We start from the raw sequence: 25,093 nt of genomic DNA, 5'->3' as shown, positions 1-25,093 counted from the left end.
TTGTTCTTAGACCCTTGGATACCATTTGCCATCCTCTTAAGGGTCTTTTCTAATTTATCAAGTTTTGACCTCAAGACTTGATTCTCCACCCTTAAATCCTCAAATTTTGATTTTTCATTAAAACCTTGAGTCTTCTTTTTCTTAGGCATATATTTAAAAGCCTTAGAGTTCTTTCCTAAATTGTTATCTACCTTCCTAGTCTTAGATGAGGTAGTTTCAGCATGATATACTACATTTTTTTTTTTAACTCTATCATGCTTCTTATTTTCATGATAAATTGTATTAAAATGATAAATATTAGACTTAGCATATTTTTTTATCATGACTCAAAGGAATTGGATTAATAAATGATACCTTAGGTTTGCTCTTGAGAGCTCCCCCTTGATTTGAGCTCTCTCCCTTGACTTTGATCGGTTTCTTCCCCTTAGGGTATTGACTATGATAATGACCTTTTTGGTTGCACAAGAAACACATAATGTGTTCCTTACCCTTCCTTATCATGGGGAAAACCTTCCTTGGCTTCTCCTTAGCCTTGGGTGCTACTTGACGCTTCTTCTTGGTCAACTTAGGACACTTACTATTGTAATGTCCACTTTCCCTACACTCAAAGTAAATAATGTGACTTTTATTATTTTCAATTGAAATTATTATACTTTCTTTGCTTGTAGGGGTGGCACATGATCCTTCTTTTAATCCGAATGTAGAGGCTTTTTCTTGATCAGGTGCTAAGGATTGACACCCCCCCCCCCCCTCAATTCTTAATATGGATGCCTCTTCATCTTCATCCTTGGATGTTGATAATCTTTTAACCTCCGAATCCTCTTCTACATGAAACAAAGAGTATCTCCCTTTACCTTTGTCCTTGTGTTCTCTTGAGGATGGATCTTCTTCACTCTCTTCTCCTTTGAAAGATGAGCATCTCTCAACCTCCAATTCTTCTTCACGATCCAATGAGTTTCCCTATTTGGATATTTCATGATTTGACTTCATAAATCTTTGCTGATTTACTCCAAAGCTCCTTGGTATTTTCATATTCTCCTATCTTGTTCAAGATGTTGCTAAGCAATAAATTAACCAATAGTTTGGTCACTTTATCATTGACCTCACATCTTTAAATTTGCTCCTTCCTCCATTTGCTTTTATTGATAATTTTGCCTTTGCTTTCCCTTGGAGCTTGAAAGCCTTCCATTAGAGCAAACCATTGCTCTATCTCCACCATCAAGAAATTTTTGATCCATGATTTCCAAAGATCAAAGCTTGTCAACGTGAATGGTGGAGGCATCCGAGTCCATCTCAAAACGCCATCTTGAAGTTGGTCTTGTTGATGACGTCTTGATTTTGTTGAGATTAGGGCTTCAACTTCTTCTTTCTCTAGATAATTGCCCTTTCTGGCGACGAGTATGGTAAAGAGCAGCCTCACTCTGATACCACTTGTTGGGGCACTCCGGAGCTAGAGGGGGGGGGGGGGGGGGGGATAGCTCATGTAGCTTTGTCAAAGATGATTTGAAGCGGATAACCTCAAAGTGAACTCCTCCCATGCTAACAAAAGGATTTACTTGGTATCCACCTCAAGAAGAGGTGACTAATCCAATGATTCATACCTTAGCATACTCTCCACTATGAAAATACTCCTTTTCAGAATAATCTAGAAGTGGAGAAACCTCATACAAGCTCACATACAACAAGAAGAAAAGGAGAAGCTAATACAAATGAAATCTTACAAGATTTACAATAGCAAACCCTTGCTTGCTCTCTTCTTGTTTGGAAGTACCTCTTGATGCTTGGAAATGTAGCAGCACCTTGCTCCAAGAATCTTCAAGAATCGGTGGTGAGTGTCAGAGAAGAATCGTGTGAAGAGTTGTCACATTTGAACTTGTCGTTGCCTTTATATCTATGCTTTTAGGGCTTCCAATCGATTGCCATGTTAGATCTTAGGGACCATAGCCATCCAAAGCTCATAACCTGTGTAACGATCATATCTCAATTGATTGACGAATCGATTGGGGAGACTTCAATCGATCAATTGATCAATTTAGAGCACCTCTGTGCTCTCACAGAAGACCCAGAATCAATTGACCAATCGATTCCGGCTACCTCACAATCTCACGAGAAAACCTCTATCGGTTGATTGATTGGGAACCTTTATGTGCTTGCGAGAATGGTTGCCAATCGACGACGTAAGCCCAATTGATTAGCTGATCGATTGAACAACCTTTGTTCACAGCACTCTCCCAATGAATCAACTAATCGATCGGGCTTTGGTTCATTAATCACCTGATCGATTGACCAACCCTAACTTGTTTATCTCAAGTCTAAGGTTCCCATTTTCAATATTTGGTCAATCGTGACTTGTTGGGACTCGTCATTGCCTAGCATCTAATCAACCTTGACTTTCTAGGACTTCGTCACCAAGTGTTCGGTCAACCCTTTGACCCACTTGGACTTTTCTCCTCGTGCCAAGTGTCTGATCAACCTTGAGCTACTTAGACTTACCATCTCATACCAAATGTCTGGTCCTTCATAACCCACTTGGACTTCCAAATACCATGTGTCCGATCAAGCTTAATCCACCTGGACATTCCTCTACCTAGTTTCACTTACTAGGATTGTTCACCACCTAGCTTCACTCACCAAGCTTTTCTCACTGCCTAGCTTCACTCACTAGGGATTTTTCACTTGGCTTTACTTACCAAGATTTCCACACTGCCTAGCTTCACTCACTAGCACTTTTTACCAGGCTTCACTCACCAAGATTTTTATCTACCTAACTTCACTCACTAGGGCTTTCACCTGGCTTCACTCACCATGATTTTTCAACTGCCTAGCTTCATTCACTAAGAATGTTCACACTGCCTGACTTCACTCACTAAAACTTCTCAACTGTCCATTTTTACTCATCGAGACTTTCCAACTACCTGGTTTCATTCATCAAGACTTTCCACACCAAGTGTCTGGTCAACACTGACCCAGTTAGACTTTTATCTTTTGCCAACTTTCTCATTGACTTGCTCTTGCCAAACCTCTAGTTAGAACTGTTGGATCGGATGAGTGTGATAGAGGGGGGGGGGGGGGCTGAATATCGTCCTTTTAAAACTTTCCTTTTATTTTAGAAAACGGAGTCGTGCAACGGAAAGTAGAATGAAAAACTCGTTCAGTTACTTGGTTCGAAGTCTATGTTGACTCCTACTCCAAGGCCTGCGATCCTTGACCGCACCGATGGACAATCCACTATAACTCTTCTTTCCGAAAACCTCGGAAAGAAGCAGTGCATACAAATGAGCAAGATAGTAATAACCTACTATCTTACTGATAAAGGAATACAATGCAATCTAAAATAATATATCGATAAATGTGAAAGTTGAAGCTTAGTCCAGTACTTCGGGACGGAGTAGCTTGAAGAGTTGTAGATGACTTGTAGCATGAGTAGCTTGCACAAAGGAGAGCTTTGAGATGATCAGTAAGTGTTGTACAATCTCATACTTCGAGCTTCTTTTTATAAGATCGTCGATGTTTGATATATCGATCCCTGGGTTCGATCGACCGAACCAGCTTCCTTTCTTCCTGGCTGAGATCCGATGCTGATTCGATCTTCGGCATTAATTGATCATTAAGGGTTCGGTCGACTGATCCCTTTGTTCGATCGACCGAACAGGCTCCTTCCCTGTTCGTAGAGATTTGGCATGATTTGCATTTACTGCGCCTTTAATATTGATCGTTCGGTCAACCGATCCTTTGGTTCGGTCGATCGATCAGTGTAGCTTCCTTCTGCTTTTAATCGTTGCTGATTAAACTGACCTGTGCTGAGTCATCCTGGTTTGGTCGACCGATCCCTGCATTCGGTCGACCGATCCAACCGAACCTGCAACACAGAGTTAAATAAAGTATCCCTACAATACAAAGGTTAACACAATAATATATAATGCATGAGTAATATTAGACAGTAGAACTGTCTTGATCTCAACTTGGAAACCTTCCCGATTTCTTCAGTTGAATCAGCGACCTTAGGTTGTTCCCTTTAGGAACCCGACCTCACTATCGCTCCTCCAGTTATTTACCTCAACTTACCTGCCAAACATGGTCCTCCAGATATGTTTATACTTTGTCTGCTCAGTGTCTGATCGCCTGATCCACTAAGACCTTTCCTGCAATACTATATTAGCCAACAACAATAATAATGTAGAATACAATGGTAAACCTAAATCTAAATTTATCGAGATCTGCTGGTTCAGTCGACCACGCGTGGTCGACCGGAAACCATCCGATCAACCTTGCTTGGAGTTCACTCCTCCAAGACTTCTCGTTACCTAAGGTTATCTCCCATAGGTTTTTCACCACTTGGCTTCAATTCACTCACCAAGACTCAATATTCGGCAACCCAGGGATCAGGTCCTCCAAACCTATCCACCTGGCTTCCACGATATATCGAGATTTCCCTTGCCTCAGTATTCGGCTACCCAGGGATCAAGTCCTCCTGACCTATCCACCTGGCTTCCATGATTTATCGAGACTTCCCTTGCCTAGCCTGCAACTAGGACTTCCCTTGCCTAGCCTACAACTAGGACTTCCCTAGATCAAGCTCTATTCTTAACATACTTAAACATATTTGTCTAACATTAAAACCTTGGAGGTCAATTGCACCAACAAGAACTTCCAAGTCAAGTATCCGGTCAATCTTAACCTACTTGAATTTTGGTCAACCTTTGAACATCAATCTCTATATAGACAATTGTACCTGTAATCTCCATATATTGTCGAACATCAAAACTCAAATATCAAGACTCAGCTTGAGCCAACTCAAACTTAGTCAACCTGGTCAACCTTGTTCTAGGGAAAATTGCACCAATACTATTCACCCCCTTCTAGCTCATAAGTGTCCTAACAAGCATGAGTGGAAGTCCAAGTGGATCATGGAGGATTGGATACTTAGCACGAGATGGAAACTCCAAGTGGATCAAAGGTTGACCGGACACTTGGTGAAGAAGCCTTGACAGTTCAAAGTTGACTAGATGTTAAGAATCGAGAAGTTCCAACGAGTCATGGATGACTTTAGAGTTGGACAAAGGAACCCTAAACTCAGATTTAGAGTTTAGAGTTGAACAATCGATTGACCCAAAGCAATCAATTAGTGTAATCAATTGAGAGCTTTTCCGTGAAGCACAGATGATGCCAAGGGAAATCAATTAGGCAATGTTTATCTATTAGGGCAATCGATTAGGTAGGATTTATCCGTAAATAGAAGCTTGCTGAATCGATTGGTCCAAATCGATTGGACTAATTGATTGGGAGGTTTTTTTCGTGAAGCATAGTAAGTTGCTGAATTGATTAGCTTAATCCATTCAGCATGGGTCAATCAATTTGGTTAATCGATTGAAGTGGTTTTGCGAAGAATAGAAAGCTTCTGAATTGATTGGAGCAATCAATTAGAAGCTGTCAATCGATTGGTATGCTTTACCAATCGATTGGTTGGACGAAAAAGAATCATTCTATAGGTTTTGAACGGTTGATCTGACGTAACAATTGATTAGGAGTAATGTCAATCGATTGAGAGTCATTTTCCAGCCTGAAAGAAACCCTAGAAAAGGGCTCGTGGACATTTTAAGAGGTTGTTTCTTGGATGTTTGAGAGACAAGTGCTGCTACATTTCTTACCACTAAGAGGCAATTCAAATCAACAAAAGTACAATCAAAATAAGTGATGCAAGATCAATCCAACATGATCCCTTGAATTTTAAAAGGTTATAACTTTTGACTTGGGACTCAAGCTTTATCGGTAGCCACATGTTCAGAATTTAGAGATCTACATGTATTATTAGGGAACCCAAAACCACCAAGTTTCAGGCTCAAAAAATAACGTTTAGGTCCTCATCTGAGTCTTCAAAGATTTTATTACTATTTTTAGTAATTTTTATTTTTATGATATTTAGGATAAATTTGGTATTTATGGGTCCTAATTTCTATATCAGCATCTTGTTATGTTAATTTTAATTTATGTTAAGAGATTTTATTTTCTGAAAAGATCTTTTTTCTTTCATTACAAGATTGAAATTGAGATCCATATATCAGGATTTCTTTCATTTCTAAGTTTTATGATATAGAGTCTATATAAACACATGTTTAGATGCACGAGGATTCAACCCTCTATTAGTAACAAAGTTTTTTTAAAAAAAAACACCACGAGATTTCTCTTTGTCTTCTTGATTTTCTCTTCTTGCTTTCTTCTCAATTTTGTCATCTCATTCACCTGCAGGATAATCTCTATCTTGCTCGGCATTAGGAAGGCTCATATTGTAAAGTCAATTTTTGATTTCCTTTGTAATCTTGTTTGCATTTCTTATTTGTACTCTTGCATTTGAGCTTATACAAGGTTTCTTTGCCTCTGAAAAGTTTTCGAGAAGGATGCCTTCATAGTGGAGGTGTGAGTGTGAGGAGTGGATCCTTTGATTAGTCATCTTAAGGAGATGAATATCAAGTAAAATCCAAGTGTTAGCATTATGAAGTTTTCGCTTCAAGTTTTCTATTGCCATTCAAAATGGAAGAAGTGAAGTGAGCTATTCACCCCCTCTAGCTCATACATGTCCTAACATAAACAAGGTGAGAATTCAACTTTGGTAAGGCTGAAACATAAGTATTAGTCGATTGATATGGTGTATTAATTGACCAATGGACGTAAAACCTAAAAAATAGGGTTGATACAGTAATTATGCTACAATACTATTAAGTATTTTATTGTAGTATTTTGTTACAGTGTAGTCGACTAATGACTTTAGAAGTCAAACTTGGTTCTATTGTTCAATTCGTTGATGACATTAGTCGATTGATGTTTGATATTAGTCGACTGATGTCGATTATAAATTGAACAGAAGCTAGTCAGATTCGACTGTTAGATTCACCTAATGACATTAGTCGATTGATAGTTTACATTAATTAACTAATGTCAATTGGAATTGAATAGAAGCAAGTCAGATTTGACTATGAGATTTGATTGCTTGCGATCAATCAATTGCTTAGATGAATCAATTAACTAAGGTTCAAATTATCGACAAAATGAAATAGATTATTTCAGAAGGTTCAAAAGTCATTCAATGATATGAAAGTTATTGGAGACCATATGAATTGATTGATGGTATTTACCAATTGACTGATGTTTGAAATTAAGTTTGCAATTCAGTTCGAGTGAAGTTTGATATAAAAGGGAAAAAGATTTTATTTCAAGGCATAGTGCTCATCTCAAGCCAAAGTTTTCATGCTAAGTTCTTGCAGTGAAGTTTTAATTTTGAGCTCAAAATCCATCCTTGGTGAAGGATTTAATGAAGAGAAAGTCAAATCCCTCACATAACTCATTGTAACTTCTTCTTGCTTCATTTTCCTATTGTGTATTGTATAATACTACTATAAGAGGTTTTTTTTTTTTTTTGCCTCCTGAAGTATCTAAAAAGGAGAAAATTTAATAGTAATAGATCATTAGGACTAGGTCTTGGATTAGTCTCCTTGAGAGATGTTAATCAAGTAAATCGAAGTAAATCCAAGGTGTTGTGCATCTGGTATCAAATTTTATTCAAGTATTCCGTTCCACATTCAAACGACGAGTCCGTAATCGAGACGAAACGATCCAAACTATTTACCCCCTCTTGCACGGGCCCTAACAAATATAGTATATTAGAAATGATAGACATTTTGTGGAATTTATAAGATAATGGATTAATGTTAAATTACTCTTATCATCGACAAAATTTTCATAATCATAGTATCCTACTTGATGGACCTTGTTAGATGCCTCTTCAAGAGCACCACATATGCGGAGCACACATTTGTAAGCTAAAAAAAAAAAAAAAAAATCATGCTCGAGACTTCTCGATCGTTATGATTAATCTTGTGAACTTTGTAGTGGCCTCAAACCCAACATATCTAGCTAGCTTCAAATAGAACAATATTGCAATAGACATAGGTACCGTAGGATAGAATTAGGATAGATATGAAGGTCCTTTCACCCTCGAACACGCGAAAGATTATCCTATTGATATGTGTATAAAGTTTTAAATTAATAGATCGATATAGTAATCTTAAAACTACTACAATTTTTATTAGCACATAAAATATAATTTCATAGCGCTGGTAATAAATTTTTAACATTTGCAATACAATTTATTAGTAACTTCATTGCACTTACAATAGAACATGATCGCATATATATATATATATAATACAATTTCGTAAAATATATAATATAATTTAGTAAAACCTAAAATGTAATTTAGTAACGTCTAAAATAGAATTTATAAATATAAATAGTTCTTTAAAATTTAACACAAATTTATACATATAGAAATTCATGCCTGATCCTATTACAAATAAAATAAAACTAAAAAATACTATGTTTATTTTACCCATTTTCACTGTATTCCTGAACTCATCAACAATCTATAATTGTGCTAAAGAGAAGAAAACTGTCAATTCAAAATTAATCGGGTAAAACACATCAATTATATATAAAAAACAATATTGATGGTTAGATTTTGATTGGTGTAATTCTCTCTGCACATGACTTTACCATCAGTCCTTTCTCCCTTTCATTACCTCCACCAAAATTTCTCCATTGATCACCAAATCAGGGGGAAACATTGAAAAATAACCAAAGATTCTCCCCTCTTCTTCTCTCACATATTTTTATAAATTATTTCATTCCTATTGTCTCTTATTATTTTGTATTTTTCTACATATATTTTTTTTAATCCACTACTCCTAGAGATGACCGATCTCACCTAATGAAAATTTTTTTTACCGATCACCAAAGTAAATTCAAGAAGTACAGATGAATTCTGATGGGTAACCCGACATTAGTGTGATTCAATTTGATACCGCGGGTGTATGATATGCTTGACACTATGTTTCTACCTCTACAAACTGTGATGCATTAACTATTTAGGTAACTAATGACATCGTTTATCCCATAAAAATTTTTCATCGACCATTAGAGTATTTCCGAAAAGTACAAATATACTCTAACGGGTGATCTAGCATCACGAATGATTCAAATACCACATACGATATATCCTCTGTAAAAAAGGTAGATCCGTTATCTTAGCGGCTCCCCTAGTGTCGGCCCCACGGATATGGAGGGAGGTTCATACAGATATACAAATCATAGGTGCATGACAGGATAAACCCTAGATCATCAATTTCTAAAATCCCCCTCAAATATCATGATAGTCCGTCCTATCTTTTACCATCAAGAGCGCTAATCACTTTCTATTTATTCACCAATCGCACTCTATCCCTTATCATTCATCACTCTCTCCCACTACTGCTTCTTTCTCTCTGTCCCCCAACCTGTCCCTGCTTTATTTTTTGTTTTTAATTTCTTATTGTTCTCCATCATCTCGCAAGGACTCTTGTCGATGAAACCCGACTGCACCTTGTGTCGCTCAGAATAATTGAGTCTGACGCTTACAGTCGCCGGCCATTTGTCACGTTGAGATCCATCGAACAGCCAAATGGAAGCTCCATTTCCAGATCTCTCCCTCCAAATTAGGGCACCCCCCAGCAGGAGCAAGCACTGTGACACTGAGAAGATCAGGAACGCCGAGCCGGCGTGGAGACCCACGTTGAGCCTGGGTCTCCACGCCGGCCAAGCGGCAAAAGCTGGTCATGATCCTTATCAGGAGGCCAAGCGGCGGAGTAGCGGGAGGCGGAGCCTCCGCGCCCCGAGAATGCGGTGGACGACCAGCCTCCATGCCCAGTTCGTCCATGCCGTGGAGCTCCTCGGTGGCCACGAGAGTAAGCCAGCAATTAATCAGTAGAGTACACTTTGATCAGTGAACAAATCGATCTTCTGGATACTGCAGGGGCAACCCCCAAATCAGTCTTGGAACTGATGAACGTGAAAGATCTCACTCTGGCTCACGTGAAGAGTCACCTGCAGGTAGTAATTTAATTAATAACAACAATTATATATATTAGTGAGTGGTCATCTGCTAGGGTTAGGGTTTTGTTAATTAGCCAGCTGAAATACATATGTTTTACACGAACTCTTGCTTCTTCTGTACAAATCTGTGCATGCAGATGTATAGGACAGTGAAGAGCACTAACAGAGGAGCAGGTCGTCATCCAGCATTTGCAGGGGTGGTTGGAGAAGAAGGAGGTGATGAGATGGTAGTCATGGCTTGCAAGAGGAGTAGTGCTGCAGGGGAAGTGGAGGAAGGAGTGGCACTGGCGGCAGAAGCAGGTGATAAAGCTGGAGACGACGATGACTTCCTGATCAGCCATGCTCCTCATGTTTCTCCTATCTCATCAACAACCCCACCAATGAGTAGTGTAACTGCAGTAGCACTACCAGACTCTGCTAGGTCTGTGCCCTCCTCTTTCCTTCCTGTTCCCTGCACTTTTATAGTGTAATTATCATACGTTGCCACCTTGAACTTTGTGCTCCGGATTCAACTAGGAGTCTCGTGCATGCATGCAGTGTACGCACAGCACTGTCAGGGCAAGAAATTATATATGATGATCATTGTTGCAACTGCTCCTGAATATATATGATCAGGAAATTTATCTAGACTCATCATATTGATAACAAATTAATAGTAATATTCTTAATTAAAAATCTCCCTTGAGATTGGGATATAGGCATGTTTAATTGAAAGGATGATTAATTAACCCTTTGAGATAATAAGTTGTTTAGTTGATAAAAGAAAGTTAACTGATAAAAGTGTTTCCCATGGTGCTATATTTTGTTTATTGTGTCAAATGTTGAAAAATAAAAAAGAATCTTAGAAATTAATATATTTTCCATGGAAGAGGTGGTCTCTAGGTTGAATAGTAGATTAGATATGTGCTTGAATTGTCACTTACAATTGTTAATTTTTTTTTTATAAACTTGTGCATTTGACTAATTGATGATGTTGATTACTAGATTAAAATACAAATCATGTGTATTTAGATAATTAATAATATCTATGACTAAGTTATTTTTCTTTTTGTGTTTCCAAGCTTGGGCCTAGTTGAGCCAACTTTTATGTGTATTAATGGATTAGCACTTAGACTAATGAAGTAGATTTTACTTTGTGTTCCTATTTAGTGCTGTAGCAACAAATTTTTTAGGTGTGATGATTGGAGATGGGTGCTAATATTTTTCACCTTGGAAGCATTCTAGAGTCTAAGAATATCTTGTGATACATGTAGGGTAGAGATCAAGGGTGGAGGGAGGTATTAACCTACTTGGGCTTTAGCTCAAGGGTCCATTTATTTTTTTTATATGTAATTGTTCACTCGATTCATCCTAAATTGCCAAAAATAAATTTTGATTAACTCAGGTTTTTTAATATATATATATATGCAACTCCTATTTTCGACTGATCAGTCCAGGTAGCCATTGATAGAGATAAAGTATAGAAAAATTTTCTTCAAAGGAGAGCTTCGGGTATCCAAATTTAATCTATTTAATATATCAACATTGTGAGAGAAGTTTAGATACAATTGTGGGGGCAATTTGGATGACTAGAACCATTTCAACTTAGGAGCATTCCAAAGTTGAGTGGTGTGTGTAGAGTAGAGACCAAAGTGCTTATCGAGCGAAGAATTTCTTTTGAGGGGAACTTCTAGTGCCTAGAAATGCTAAATGTAAAATTTTCATATACAAACATTGCGAAAGTAATCTAGGTTCGATTGTGGGAGTGTTTAATTCATAAGGATAGACAACAAATGATAAGGTTTATCTCAATATGTTGACATCAATTTAATACAATTTTTTTAAAATATCAACTTAAGTTTGTCAAACTAGATTAACATTTGTCAAACTAGATTAACTTTTTAAGTCTTGGTTGAACTATGATACTAGGGATGATAAGGGGCCCTAGGTGAGGTCCGAATGTCAATGGACTAGAATAGATGGCAGTCAAAGTCCAATGTTGGCCAAGCCTGAGTAACTTGTCCAGTGAACTCTCCCCGCTCGAATCGAATAAAAGTCGATTGAACACTTAGGGGATCAACTTCTTGCTTAATTACTCACGGGGCTCTGCTCCCCATTACATCCCAATCGGATAATGCTTATTGGACAACCCAAGAGCCTAGTTCTCCATACAGATACCATCAGGACCTAGCTCCCCGCTCAATTACTCATGGGGATTTCCTCCTCATCACATCCCGATCGACTGATATTGATCAGATAATCCAGGTGCCCAACTCTCCACTCAGATACTATCGGGACCCAACTCCCCACTTAATTACTCATAGGGCTCTACTCTCCATCACATCTCGATCAACTAATGTCAATCGGACAACCCACGAGCCCTTCTCCTTATCACACTACGATCAACTAAAGCCGACCGAACTTCCTAGGGGCCCAGCTCTCCACTAGGAAGTTATCATAGCCCAGTGATTCCTCATGAGAGACTGAGTTTCCTATTCTTAGCCCATCTTTTGACTAGTAGCCCAATAGGTCTTCCGGACCATGAGCTCATTTCTCCATTAATATGGCATATGGGGTTGTCATAAAATCAGAGGGTTGCATCTTTGCACAGATACACAATACTCCACCCATACTTACGATGGGCTTGCTGGATACAATGAAAGCATGACAACTAGACAATCTATCTATCAATGATGTGATGCCTCATTAAATGTGGAGATGACATAGGTATTATAAAAGAGGATCCCTCTCTGCTGGCACAGGTACACGAGTCTACAACCTTTCTTCAATTATTTCACCGTTCTTTTTCTTCCCAAATATTGACTTAATCATCGGAGTAGTCACGCTAGGGACCCTCTGACTTACTTATTGATGATTCTCTTCGTCCTTTTCCTTTTACTTGTATTTGTAGACATTCCCAGTTCAAAGTCTTCTTCTAGTCAACCTCCAAGCCAATTCACTGGTAGTCCACTGCTCCTCGCTTTTAGACGGGATCTTATTTGACACCCTCTGTGGGAACTGTAAGGGATCGGTGACCGGCTTGAAGAGGGTTGGATAGACGGCACCCCCAAATCGATCGTTTCTCCTACAATGTTAGCTTGCGCAGCGAAATACAAACAAAACAAACAAGCTAAAGGCTAAAACTAAGAAAGGAAATGCAACCCGCTAACACGTTCGTTTAACGTGGTTCGGAGATTAGGGCTCCTACTCCAAGACGTGTCCTTGAGGTGGACGATCCCGATCCGTCGGTGGATTAGCTCCTGTAAATTCCGGCTATCTCAAGTAGCTCCTTGTGAGTGGAGAAACCTCACCACAACACTCACAAACACTTGAGAACAAGTAGACTACTAATTAGGGTTTACCACCACTAATTTCGTCAGAGATAACCAAGCTTCCAAGCCTTGGTTATATAGGCCGTGGCTTGAAAACCCCGCTTACCAGTCGACTACCCTATGTGAAAATTCGACCGTTACATCCCAACGGCTCGATACTAGTTGATTGCTAAAACTATCAATCGACTGCTCCACATTGACCGAACGAACAGAAGCATTCTGTTCGCTCCCAGTCGACTGCCCTAGTCGACTACACCAGTCGACTGCTAAAACATGCAGTCGACTACTACAGTAACGCTACAGTACTGCTACAGTAACGCTACAGTAACCCCCTAAAACTAGGATTTTACTCTGAGTACAATCTATCGTGCACTCGTACCCTCACCCTTATGACTCACTTGACGCTTCTTTGCAGCCTTGACATCTTGACTTTAAGCCTATTTCCTTTTGCTCTCGTCCCTCGGATGCATTCAAGCCCGCGGCTTGTCCCCAATGTCATCCTTTGCGTATACCTCAAAGTCGCTTCCCTCGGCCCTTGTCCTCGCTGCCTTGTCCACGGTCCCTCAAATGCTCCATCCTTTACCAGACCCAAAGCCATCAACCTGAGTCACATCTGTATCCTGCAAACCTGCACAGCTCAAATACACATATCAAATACAAGAGTGAACTTAACTTAAACTCTTTGCCCAAATACTAAAACACATGGTCGCACGGACCATTGGGATTGCTCCAACAATCTTTCCCTTTTTGATATTTGGAAATACGTTTAAGTTAGGGAAAACAATAGCAAATAAATATACTAAAACAAATGGACTTACGTTGCTAAGACTACACACTTGGATTTACACCGCCGAATGGACTTACGATGCCAATGCTACACACTTGGACTTACAATGTCGAATGGACTTATGATGCCAAGGCTACACACTTGGACTTACAACGCCGAATGGACTTACGATGCCAAGGCTACACACTTGGACTTACAATGCCGAAATAAAAATGCAAACATGCATTAGAACCTATCTCAAGGCTCCCTCTACACCTATGCTCCCCATTGAGCTAGGAATTTTTCATATAAGGCTTTTTAAGAACCTATCACAAGGCTCCCCCTACAGAAAGGCACTAAGGTTTTCCCAACTAAACCTTACTTCTCCCCCTTTGCCTAACATTCAAAAAGCTTTCGAACAATATCTCAATTGTTGAAAACTTATCATCCAATTGACCCTAAACTCATGTATTTATCCCCCATGGATCTCATACATCTATACGAGCTGACCCGATCAAAATCCAGTGCTGAAAACACTTTCAGACTGGTATCAGTCGACTGCAAGAAGTACCAGTCGATTGACTCCATGAAAACGAGCTTACAGAAACATTCTGTGCTAAAAAATACTGTTACTAGTCGACTGCTAACTGTAGCAGTCGACTGGTACACTATTTATGCAAATATCAACCTTTCTGAGCCAACTTCATAAATGCACCAGAAATTCCACAGACCTCCAAATATTCTCAAATTTTATGGAGAGATCTATTTTATCAATGTCTACTTGGGAAAAATATATATAAAAATATATTTATCATAAATCCCAAGATTGACACAAAATACAAAACTAGCTAAAAAGTTCAATTGAACCTTGACCTAAAGTCCTAGTTTTGGCTTCTTCTTGATGTATTTGTCCATACTAACCCACAAAGCATCCCTAGCATTAGTTTATGTGGCATCTATACATCCAAAATCAAATATCATGCTATATGACCCCAATGTCATATTTCTAAGCATGAAACATAACTCAATTGTGCTAAAACCCTAGATTTGAGACTCAAGTCCGTCTCCAAACCACTTGGCGCATTCCATGGCTTGTCTAGACTCCCAAGTAAAACCCACCTGAGATTCATTGGCCATGAGTCCCAATTTGACTCTTAGAGCTCCCCCTAGAGCTCTTAACCTTAGTCACCTCCCTAGGTGACTCATCCACAATAGCTAGGCCACATCGGTGCACCTCTGGTGACACTTGGCCTACAAAACTAACCTTCTTAACTTTGGACACATTGTCCTTGGTTAATTTAACCTTACCATTAAATGGCTTTCTCTTGCCATTTATTGGCTTCTCCTTGCTATAGTCATATGCAACTCTAGCATATGACTTTCCTTTAGCATTAGAGATACTAGATCGGTATCCCAAACCCGATCTATCATTGTTGGGTCTTTGGCTACCCAACACCATACCTAAACCCTTAGATCCAACATTGAATCTTTCTAGGGTTTTCTCCAACTTATCAAGTTTTGCCTTCAAAACTTGATTTTCCCTTTCTAGGTTCCTAAACATAGAGTCAACATGTCCACCATGGACATTCCTAGACCTACCCTTTCTAGGCATGTGTCTCCTCTTCTTAGGATTAATGCCTTGGGTCTCCTTAGGTCTAACGTTTCTAGATATATCATGAATTGGTTTCCTAGGGTTATGATCCACATTTACCCTACTTCTATCATGATATTTAAATCCAAAATTTTGCATGGCTACATAATGATAATCATTATTTTTCCTAGCATGCATGGGAGTATAAGAATTTGAATTACGATTCAAGTTAGGGTATACCTCCCTTACCCTTGAAGCTCCCCCTTGACACTTGCTTCTCTCCTTCTTCTCCCATTTCTTTAGATGCGCTAGCTTCTTAATCTCTCCCTTCTTGGGACATTTGGTGTGGTAGTGGCTCTTCTCTCCACACGTGAAGCATATGATGCGCATCCTCCTTCCTTGGGTTTCTTCATTCCTACAACCCTTGTTAGTATTCAAATTAACTTGAATGAGTTTAGGAGTTACCTTATTCTTACCCATTGGACACCTACTCTTGTAGTGTCCCTTCTCATTACACCCGAAGCAAATTATGTGATCTTTTGACCTTGCTTCGGTGGAGGTGCTCACTAGGTTGGTTTCCAAGACTTCTTTTCTTCTTCTTCACTTGCCTTGGATTCTTTTTCAATTCTTGAGGATGTTGATGATGCCTCAACTTCCTTATCCATACTTGTGGATGACCTTTCTTCATCATTTTCCTCAAATGTGACCAAATTCACTTCCTCTTCTTCTTTTGATGTTGAATTGGTCTCCACATCCGATTGATCCTCCTCTTGTGTAGACAAAGGTTCTTCCCATTGAACCTTCTTTATTTTGCTCCACAAATCATGAGCGTTCTCGTATTTTCCTACATGGCTCATCACGTCATTAGGCACAATATCAATCAATATAGATATTACCTTATCATTTACCTTTGATCGTGTGGTTTGCTCCTCCGTCCAATATCGTGGTCGGAGCTTCTTTCCCTTCTTGTCCTTCGGGACTTCGAATGGTTCCTTTACCACCATCATGGTGTCCCAATCAGTATTGAAGAACACCTCCATCTTCATCATTCAATACGTGATGTCCCATAAGCCTCTACCTTCAAGCTTTGGCGGTTCTATCAAGCCGATCATCTTGTGCTTCCGTGGCGGTTAGTCCAACGGAGAGCGTCCTCGCTCTAATACCACTTATAAGGGATCGGTGACCGGCTAGAAGGGGGGTTGGATAGACGACGCCCCAAATTGATCGCTTCTCCTATGATGTTAGCTTGCGCAGCGGAATACAAACAAAACAAACAAGTTAAAGGCTAAAACTAAGAAAGGAAATGCAAACCGCTAACATATTCGTTTAACGTGGTTTGGAGATTAGGGCTCCTACTCCACGACGTTTCCTTGAGGTGGACGATCCCAATCCGTCAGTGGATTATCCCCCGGTAAACTCCGGCTATCTCAAGTAGCTCCTTGTGGGTGGAAAAACCTCACCACAACACACACAAACACTTGAGAACAAGTAGACTACTAATTAGGGTTTACCACCACTAATTTCGTCAGATTTAACCAAGCTTCCAAGCCTTGGTTATATAGGCCGCGGGTTGAAAATCTCGCCTACCAGTCGACTGCCAAAATATGCAGTCGACTGCCCTCTGTGGAAATTCGACCGTTACATCCCAATGGCTCGATACCAGTCGACTGTTAAAACTATCAGTCGACTACTCCACATTGATCGAACGAACAGAAGCATTCTGTTCGCTCCCAATCGACTGCCCCAGTCGACTGCACCAATCGACTGCTAAAATATGCAGTCGATTGCTACAGAAACGCTACAGTACTACTACTGTAACGCTACAGTAAAACCCTAAAACTAGGATTTTACTCCGAGTACAATCTCTCGTGCACTCGTACTCTCACCCTTATGACTCACTTGACGCTTCTTTGCAGCGTTGACATCTTACCTTTAAGCCTACTTCCTTTGACTCTCGCCCCTCGAATGCATTCAAGCCCGCGGCTCGTCCCCAATGCCATTCTTCACATATGCCTCGAAGTGGCTTCCCTCGGCCCTTGTCCTAGCTGCCTTGTCCACGGTCCCTCGGATGTTCCATCCTTCACCAGACCCGAAGCCATCAACCTGAGTCACATGTGTATCCTGCTAACCTGCACAGCTCAAATACACATATCAAATACAAGAGTGAACCTAACTTAAACCCTTTGCCCAAACACCAAAACACATGGTCGCACGGATCATTGGGATTGCTCCAACAAGAACTTCTCTGTCTGATCTAGAACGTGAAGATGGACGATGCTAGAAAGTTTAAAACTGTTACCTTGTCACAATAAGACTTAGATTTTCTGATAATGGCCAAAGCACAAGCATTGTCACAAAAGCAACAAGCAGTAGAGCCGCCACTCTTAAAGGTGCCTACAACATTGTCTAACGAACCACAGGCCATTGATAGAAGGTCCAAGCCAAGGCCTTGCTTTGAATGCCCGTAGGAGATTTTGCTAAAGCCAAGCGGTCCTAAGCATCCTTTGCTGGAGATTCACCTCCCCGTGATCTTAAGCGGGGAAAGGCCCCTGCTGCCACTGATTCATTTGAATGACTGAGCGTGCCCTTCTCCTAGGAGATCCTCGAAGATAAGTTTCCCGAGCATTTCTAACTCTTGTCTATCGGAGAATATGGAGGCTCCACCGATTCTGAAGACCATCTTCTCTGATTCAAATATGCCACTTTACTACACTAGTATATTGATGGTTTCAAGTGCCGAGCATTTTTAACAACACTATTAGGCTCGACTGATTCAACTCTCGACTGATTCCATCACATGTTTCAAAGATTTAAAAAGGGCTTTCTGACACCATTTTGCCAATAGCAAAAGGTACCACAAGACCAACTTGAGCCTCTTTGTCCTCAAACATGGAGAAAAAGGGTCCTTAAAGGTTTACATAAGGCGATTCAATCAAATAGGTATGGATGCTCCTTTTTCCACTTTTGAAGTGAAAAAAGGAACATCCATCGTATGCAAGCCTTTTTATACCGGTGAGTGCCTTTTTACAAGGACTCGTTGATGGAAACTTCTTCTATTTCCTAGTATGAAAGCCCCCCAAAGACTTTGATAGTCTATTGGGATGAATGGTCAAATACATAAACTTTGAAGAAACTGAAGCCACTTAGAAAAAAAGAAGTAGCTCCATCCTTTTAAGCTGAGCGCAAGGCCCCTTCACCTCCCATATGTCACAAGGAGCACTACCCGAGTCCTCTCCCCTCGGTTTGGGAAGGGAGGGTGGTACAACATGTAGAAGTGGCATAGAGCTCATTTGTTGAGCCTCATCACTGGATACCCACTTTCTATATGTACCATCGATCCAAAACTCACAATACTCAAGATTGTTATCAGCACGTTTGGGATAGTTGCTGAACGGCTGAGCAAGGATGGATGCCTCCCTAAATTTTTCCACAGCTAATCGGACCTTCGACACCGAGCCCAGCACAGCCTATCGACCAACCAATACATGACAACTACATGACAACCAAGCCTCCCTAATGATGGCACGGAGCCCGCTCAGACTAGGCAGGAAGAAAATTTCAGCAATACTGTTGTGAGAAGGGTCAGTATGATCTCTGGAAGCCCCACTAAAAGAGATTCCAACCAAGCGTGAAAAAGTCATAGTCGTCGACTTAAGATTCATGTAGTTGGCTTCAGCCAAGAATAAGCGGAGGGCCGCCAAATCAACTTTGGGCCCCAAGATCTCGAAATAATAGAGTTTTCCCATGATGATGCCTTGATAATCAAAGCCACCATCACCAATTACAAGGTGACCAGAGTTTTGGTGGACACAAGAAGCTCTATTAATGTCCTTTTCAAGATAGTCTTCGATAAGATACAAATTGACTAAGGTGAGCTCCAACCAATGACCACTGTCTTATACGAATTTATTAGAAACCAAATGCAACCTCTCGGCTAAGTTTGACTTGCCATCTCCTTGGGAGTCAAACCCCTGATGAGGACTCGGAGAAGTATGTTTATAGTGGTGAATGATCTGTCTACTTACAATGTTTCTTTAGGAAGACTCACCCTCCATGAATTTGGAGTGGCGGTCTCTACCTTCAACTAAAAGGTAAAATTCCCTATAGAAGATCAAGTGGGCGAGGTGAAGCGGATCAGCTAGTGACTCAAAAATGTTATGTGGATATAGTCAGAATGGAGGTGCGCAAAGCTCAAAGAACCCAGGCAACAGGAGTGCATGCCATGTGAGAGGAATCTATATCCCAACAGACTGAGGATTGAAAGGAGGTACAAATTCACCCCGATCGACAGAAGGAGTCACTCGGATTGCAGCCGATCTTCCTACATAAATTAAAGAGAGATTGATGGCGTGCTCACCTCGTAACAGGGATGCCTTTGCTTAGTCACCACGAAAAATCACGGGCATCGCTATAGCTATGATAGAGCATAGACTCCACATTCCTCCAGATGCCCGACCTATTAAATAGAATAAAAGGAACTTCAGGGTGGATCATAACAAGATCATTCGAATGGAAGTCAACAAATTGTTGAAGCTAGGAATATTTGAGAAGTTCAATTTCCAGCCTGACTTGCCAACGTGGTGTTGATGGTCAAACTTGACGATAGGTGGCGAGTCTGCATTGACTTTCAAAACCTTAACTAAGTGTACCCCAAAGACTGTTACCCTCTCCTCCACATCGACCAGATAATTGATTCTACCTTTGGGAGTGAATTTATTTGCATGTTAGACGCCTATTAGGGATACCATCAGATCCCTCTTGCTTTGGAAGATAAAGAAAAGGTCAGCTTCATTACTTCTAATGGTACATTCTGCTATAATGTTATGTTGTTTACGATAAAGAATACGAGAGCAATTTACCAAAAGCACATGGACAAAATCTTTCGACAGTAGATCAGAAGAAATATTGAAGTCTATGTGGATGATATTCTGATAAGTCCACCTGAGCAGTAAACTTAATTCTAGATATTAAAGAAATCTATTGTATCCAATGGAAATATAGGTTTAAGTTAAATCCAAACAAGTGCTTATTCGAATCAAGAGGAGATCGGTTCCTTGGGCATATCATCACTAAGTGAGAAATTGAGGTCAACCCAAAAAAAGTCCAAGCACTCAGAAATTTGAATGCCCTGCAAAATCATAAAGAAGCCTAGCAACTAGTAGGTCGGATAATTGCACTCTCCATGCTTATCTCCTGGTTAGCCGACGAGACCCTTCCCTTCTTCAAAGTACTTTGCCAGGCTACAAAAATTCTAGTGGGGTGAAGATTATGACAAAACCCTTGCTGAGCTCAAGGAATACCTAGGGACGTTGCCATCCCTTTCCAAGCTTGTAATCGGAGAGCAACTATGACTTTACTTGTCCACTACTAAGGAGGTTGTTGGATCAGTACTAGTTAAACAAGATAATAATATATAACAACCTGTATATTTTCTGAGTCATCTATTAAAGGGTGTTGAGTGTTAGTATACTGCTCTCGAAAAACTAGCTTATGGGCTAGTTTTGATCGTCCATTGTCTACGACTTTATTTTCTCTCTCAACGCATCATATTCCTCACTAATAATACCTTGGACAAAGTGTTTATTAATTCGACGACTTCAGAGATATTGATCAAGTATACTATAGAGCTAAGCAAATATGGTATACAATATCAATCCCGAATGACTATTAAGGCCCAATCCCTCATCGATTTTCTAATTGAGGTTCACAATTTAGAGCCCAAGGGCATGTACAAAATTTGTATGAATGAATCCTCCACTTGACAAGGCAGCGAAGTGAGGATTTTATTAATACCCCCAGGAGAACGTAATGCAGTTGTTCATTCGGCTAAATTTCGTGCCTTTAATAATAAAACTGAAAATGAATCTTTGCTGGCCGGGCTTCAAGTAGAAAAACATATGGGGGTGACTTCAGTGAGCATCCACTTGGATTCTTAGTTAGCAGTCCAGCAATTTACAAGAAATTTTGAAGTCAACAATGAGTGGCTCAAGATGTACATAGGGGCCTATGGAAAGATAAAGGCTGGTTTTCTAGAAGTTACTTTGTACAAGATAGCCCAACTGTATAATTAGAAAACAGACGAACTAGCAAAAATAGCCAGCTCATTATCCATCTGGGTTCTAGACAAATTCGTGGCACAAACCCTGCTGATAGCTCAGATTGAGCTACAAACAAACATAGAAGAACTAATTGATTAGCGAGTCTTGATAATTTCTTATCTTTAGCAGGGAGGTTTGCCAATCGATGTAGAGCAGGCTTGTGATGTCAAGAGAAGGGTCAGTCATTTCACTCTAATAGGGGATTATTTATACAAACGAGTTTTCTTGCGCCCATTACTCAAGTATATCAGACCAAATGATGTTAGCTATATTTTACAAGAAGTTCATCAGGATTACTGTGGAAGTCATGTGGCAGGCCGAACGTGGACTCCGAAAATATTATTAGTAAGGTACTTTTGGCCCACTTTACACTTCCTATCAAAGGGATCAGAACATTCTTCACTACCTGACCGAGTCCTTGAAGATATATATAGTCTCTTGTCCCTTTGATTAGTGGGGGTGGATATTGTGGGTCCCTTCCGACCACCTTTGCTAAGAAAAAGTTTATACTCATGGCGGTAGACTATTTTTTTCCAAATGGATGGAGGCTAAAGCTTTGGCTAGGATCACATAGCAAGCAGTCATCAAATTCCTATGGATCAATATCCTGTGTTGATTCGTAATTCCATACAAACTCATCTCAAATAATGAATGATAATTCCAAAGACATAAAATTCGAGAATGGTGTGAAGGTTTTGGTATTCTCCAAACTTTTACCTCCGTAGTGTATCTGTAGAGAAATGGCCAGGAGAAGTTACAAACCGAGAAATTATTCGAGAACTCAAAACCAAACTCAATCATGTGGGCGACAACTGGGTAGAAGAACTACCAAGTATTTTATAGGCGTACCAGATCACCCCTTGGGAGATCACTGGGATGACGCCTTTCCACTTAGTTTACGACAATGAAGTGGTTGTTCCCATTGAGGTAGGTGAAGAATCCACTCAGAGGTTGTTGCATGATTAAAGTAATATCAATCAACGTCTCCTTGAACTTGACTTCATCAACAAAAATAGAGAAGGGACAACTGCTAAGTTGATATCCTACCGACAGAGGATGAGATAACTATGATCGCATGTTATCCCCTGGTTTTTTCAAGAGGGTGATTTAGTGTGAAAAATAATCAAGCCGGTCGGAGATGTCAGCAAGCTGGAACCCCAGTAAATCGGGCCTTATAAAGTTATTCAAAAGCTTGTTTCGGGTGCCTACTACCTTCAAGATTCCAGTGGTAGGAGGTTGGATTGGCCATGGAGCGCCAACTATCTGTAGCACTATCCAACTTGAGGGTATTTCTGCATTTATGAGAAAAATATGTGTTGTCGCATATATTCTTTTTTCACCCTTTAGTAGAAACATAAAAATGCTTGCTCAACATTATAAAAACATCCAGACTCGTGCGTCTCTTGATCGAGTTATAAGTGTCGTTCCTATGCGTCCAACGACCTTCCAGTTGGAAAAAACATCCAAACTCTCGCATCTCTCGATCGAGTTATAAGTGTGGTTTCCAGGCACACAATGACCTTTTGGTCAAAAAAATTATCCAGACTCTTGTGTCTTTGGACCGAGTTATAGGCATAGTCCCTATACACCCAACAACCTTGCGGTTGAGAAAAATACCCAGACTCTCGTGTCTCTTGACTGAGCTATAAGGGTGGTCCCTATGCCCCCAACAACCTCCTTGTCGGTAAAAACATCTAGACTCTTACGTCTCTTGACCGAGTTATAACTGTTGTCTCCACACGCCCAATGAGCTTCTGTTTGGAAAATACATCCAAACTCTCGCATCTCTTTATCGAGTTATAAGCATAATTCCCACGCGCCCAACGACTTCCCAATCAGTAAAATATTCAGATTCTCGCATTTCTTGATCGAGTTATAAGCGTGGTTTCCAGACGTCCAACGACCTTCTGGTTAGAAAAACATCTAGACTTTCATGAATCCTGACCGAGTTATAAGCGTGGTCCCCAAGAGTCTAATGACCTTTCGATCGAAAAAATATCTAGATTCTCGTGTCTCTCGACCAAGTTATAAGCATGGTCCCGACGCATCCAACGACCTTTCGATCGACAAAAACATCCAGACTTTCGCGTCTCTTGACCGAATTATAAGCGTGGTACCTATGCACCCAACGACCTTTCAATCAGAAAAAAAATATCCAAATTCTCGTCTTTCTCAACCGAGTTATAAGTATGGTCCTCACGCACCTAACGACCTTTGGGCCGGCAAAAACATCTATGCTCTCACATCTCTCGATTGAATTATAAGAATGGTCCCCACACACCCAACGACCCGTCGCTTGCTTGGCACACATACTCCGCTGCTTGTTTGGCACCCACTTCGCGTCTTGCTCGTCACACACTCGGCCGCTCGCTCAACAGCCACTCCACCGCTCACTCAACACCATAATAAATCACTCGCTCAGTGGCAACAGTTCATAGTCACAGATTCTAACTTAGTGACGAAAAGTGAAGATCCAAAGTTCTTCAAACTTCCTATTATAAAAAACCCAAGTACAAAAATTGCCAAAAGTTACAAGGGTTAGCAGAAACACAAATTAAGAAAAATCGTAAAAGGAATCATCTTGGATGTCATCAAATATCTTTGGCATCTTATAAAATTTACAAGGAGCTCCACTATCAGATACTCGGCCTCATGGAGTTGCTTTATAGCTCCATCAGCCCCATAGGAGAAGATTTTTATCATCCTCCTACATAGAAGCTCATTGATTTCTTTGGAACGGAGGTATTCGATCTTCTTGGCCTCAAAGCGCTCAGCTTATCTGGCATGGTAGCTTGCCATTTCGGCCTTCAGAGCCTCAAGCTCAGTCCCCCGAGCCTCTAAAACCTTTTGTTGCTCTTGGACCATCACATCCTTAGCTGCCAGCTTGACCACCTTCCCTACCATCTCTGAAGTGTGAACAATGACAATCTCTTTCAACTTGATAGAAAGGGCTTTTGTCTCAACGATTTTCTTATCCAAATCGGATAAGGCCCTCACCTTTCTAGTGCTATTCGAATTGAACCGGGATTTACAGGTCTATAAATTGGCTTGGAGCCTTTCAATGGTTGTTGACTGAGTGACAATCCTCTCCCTCTCCTTAGTGAGGACCTTCTCGACTTTTAGTAACAGCTTCACCTGAGCTATAACCTCTTCCTTTAGCTTAGCTAGCTCCTCTAAGACCTGATCGAGAGGAGCTTGGGTATATTTTAACTCCTCCACTCATTTTTTATGTCTGGTTCACCCAATCCAGATCCACCAACTTGTGATAGAGGGTCATCACCGTGGTTTAAAATTGGAAAAAAATATAAAATATTAAGGTTGTCCTTAAAGTAGAGACATTCTATTAAATCAAGCACTTACCCCAGTCACATCATAGCCGCATCCGTCCACCAAACCACTTGGTGAT

General features: G+C 40.3%; 1 protein-coding gene across 2 annotated transcripts in view; it reads left to right on the top strand.

Annotated features, from left to right (window-relative positions):
• Positions 1-9,286: 9,286 nt before the first annotated feature.
• Positions 9,287-25,093, top strand: part of LOC122001318 (transcription repressor KAN1-like) — a 31,178-nt gene continuing 15,371 nt past the window's right edge. For both annotated transcript variants that reach the window (XM_042556000.1, XM_042555998.1), the window contains exons 1-3: positions 9,287-9,773; positions 9,842-9,918; positions 10,059-10,342. In XM_042556000.1, the coding sequence (XP_042411934.1) occupies positions 9,491-9,773; positions 9,842-9,918; positions 10,059-10,342 (644 nt within the window). In that variant the 5' untranslated portion in view covers positions 9,287-9,490. The remainder of the gene's footprint in view (positions 9,774-9,841; positions 9,919-10,058; positions 10,343-25,093) is intronic.

This window comes from Zingiber officinale, chromosome 7A (genome assembly GCF_018446385.1).
Source record: "Zingiber officinale cultivar Zhangliang chromosome 7A, Zo_v1.1, whole genome shotgun sequence".
In the NCBI taxonomy this organism is placed as follows: Eukaryota; Viridiplantae; Streptophyta; class Magnoliopsida; order Zingiberales; family Zingiberaceae; genus Zingiber; species Zingiber officinale.
The sequence above is the reverse complement of the archived record's forward strand: the minus strand, read 5'-3'. Positions and strand labels throughout refer to the sequence as shown.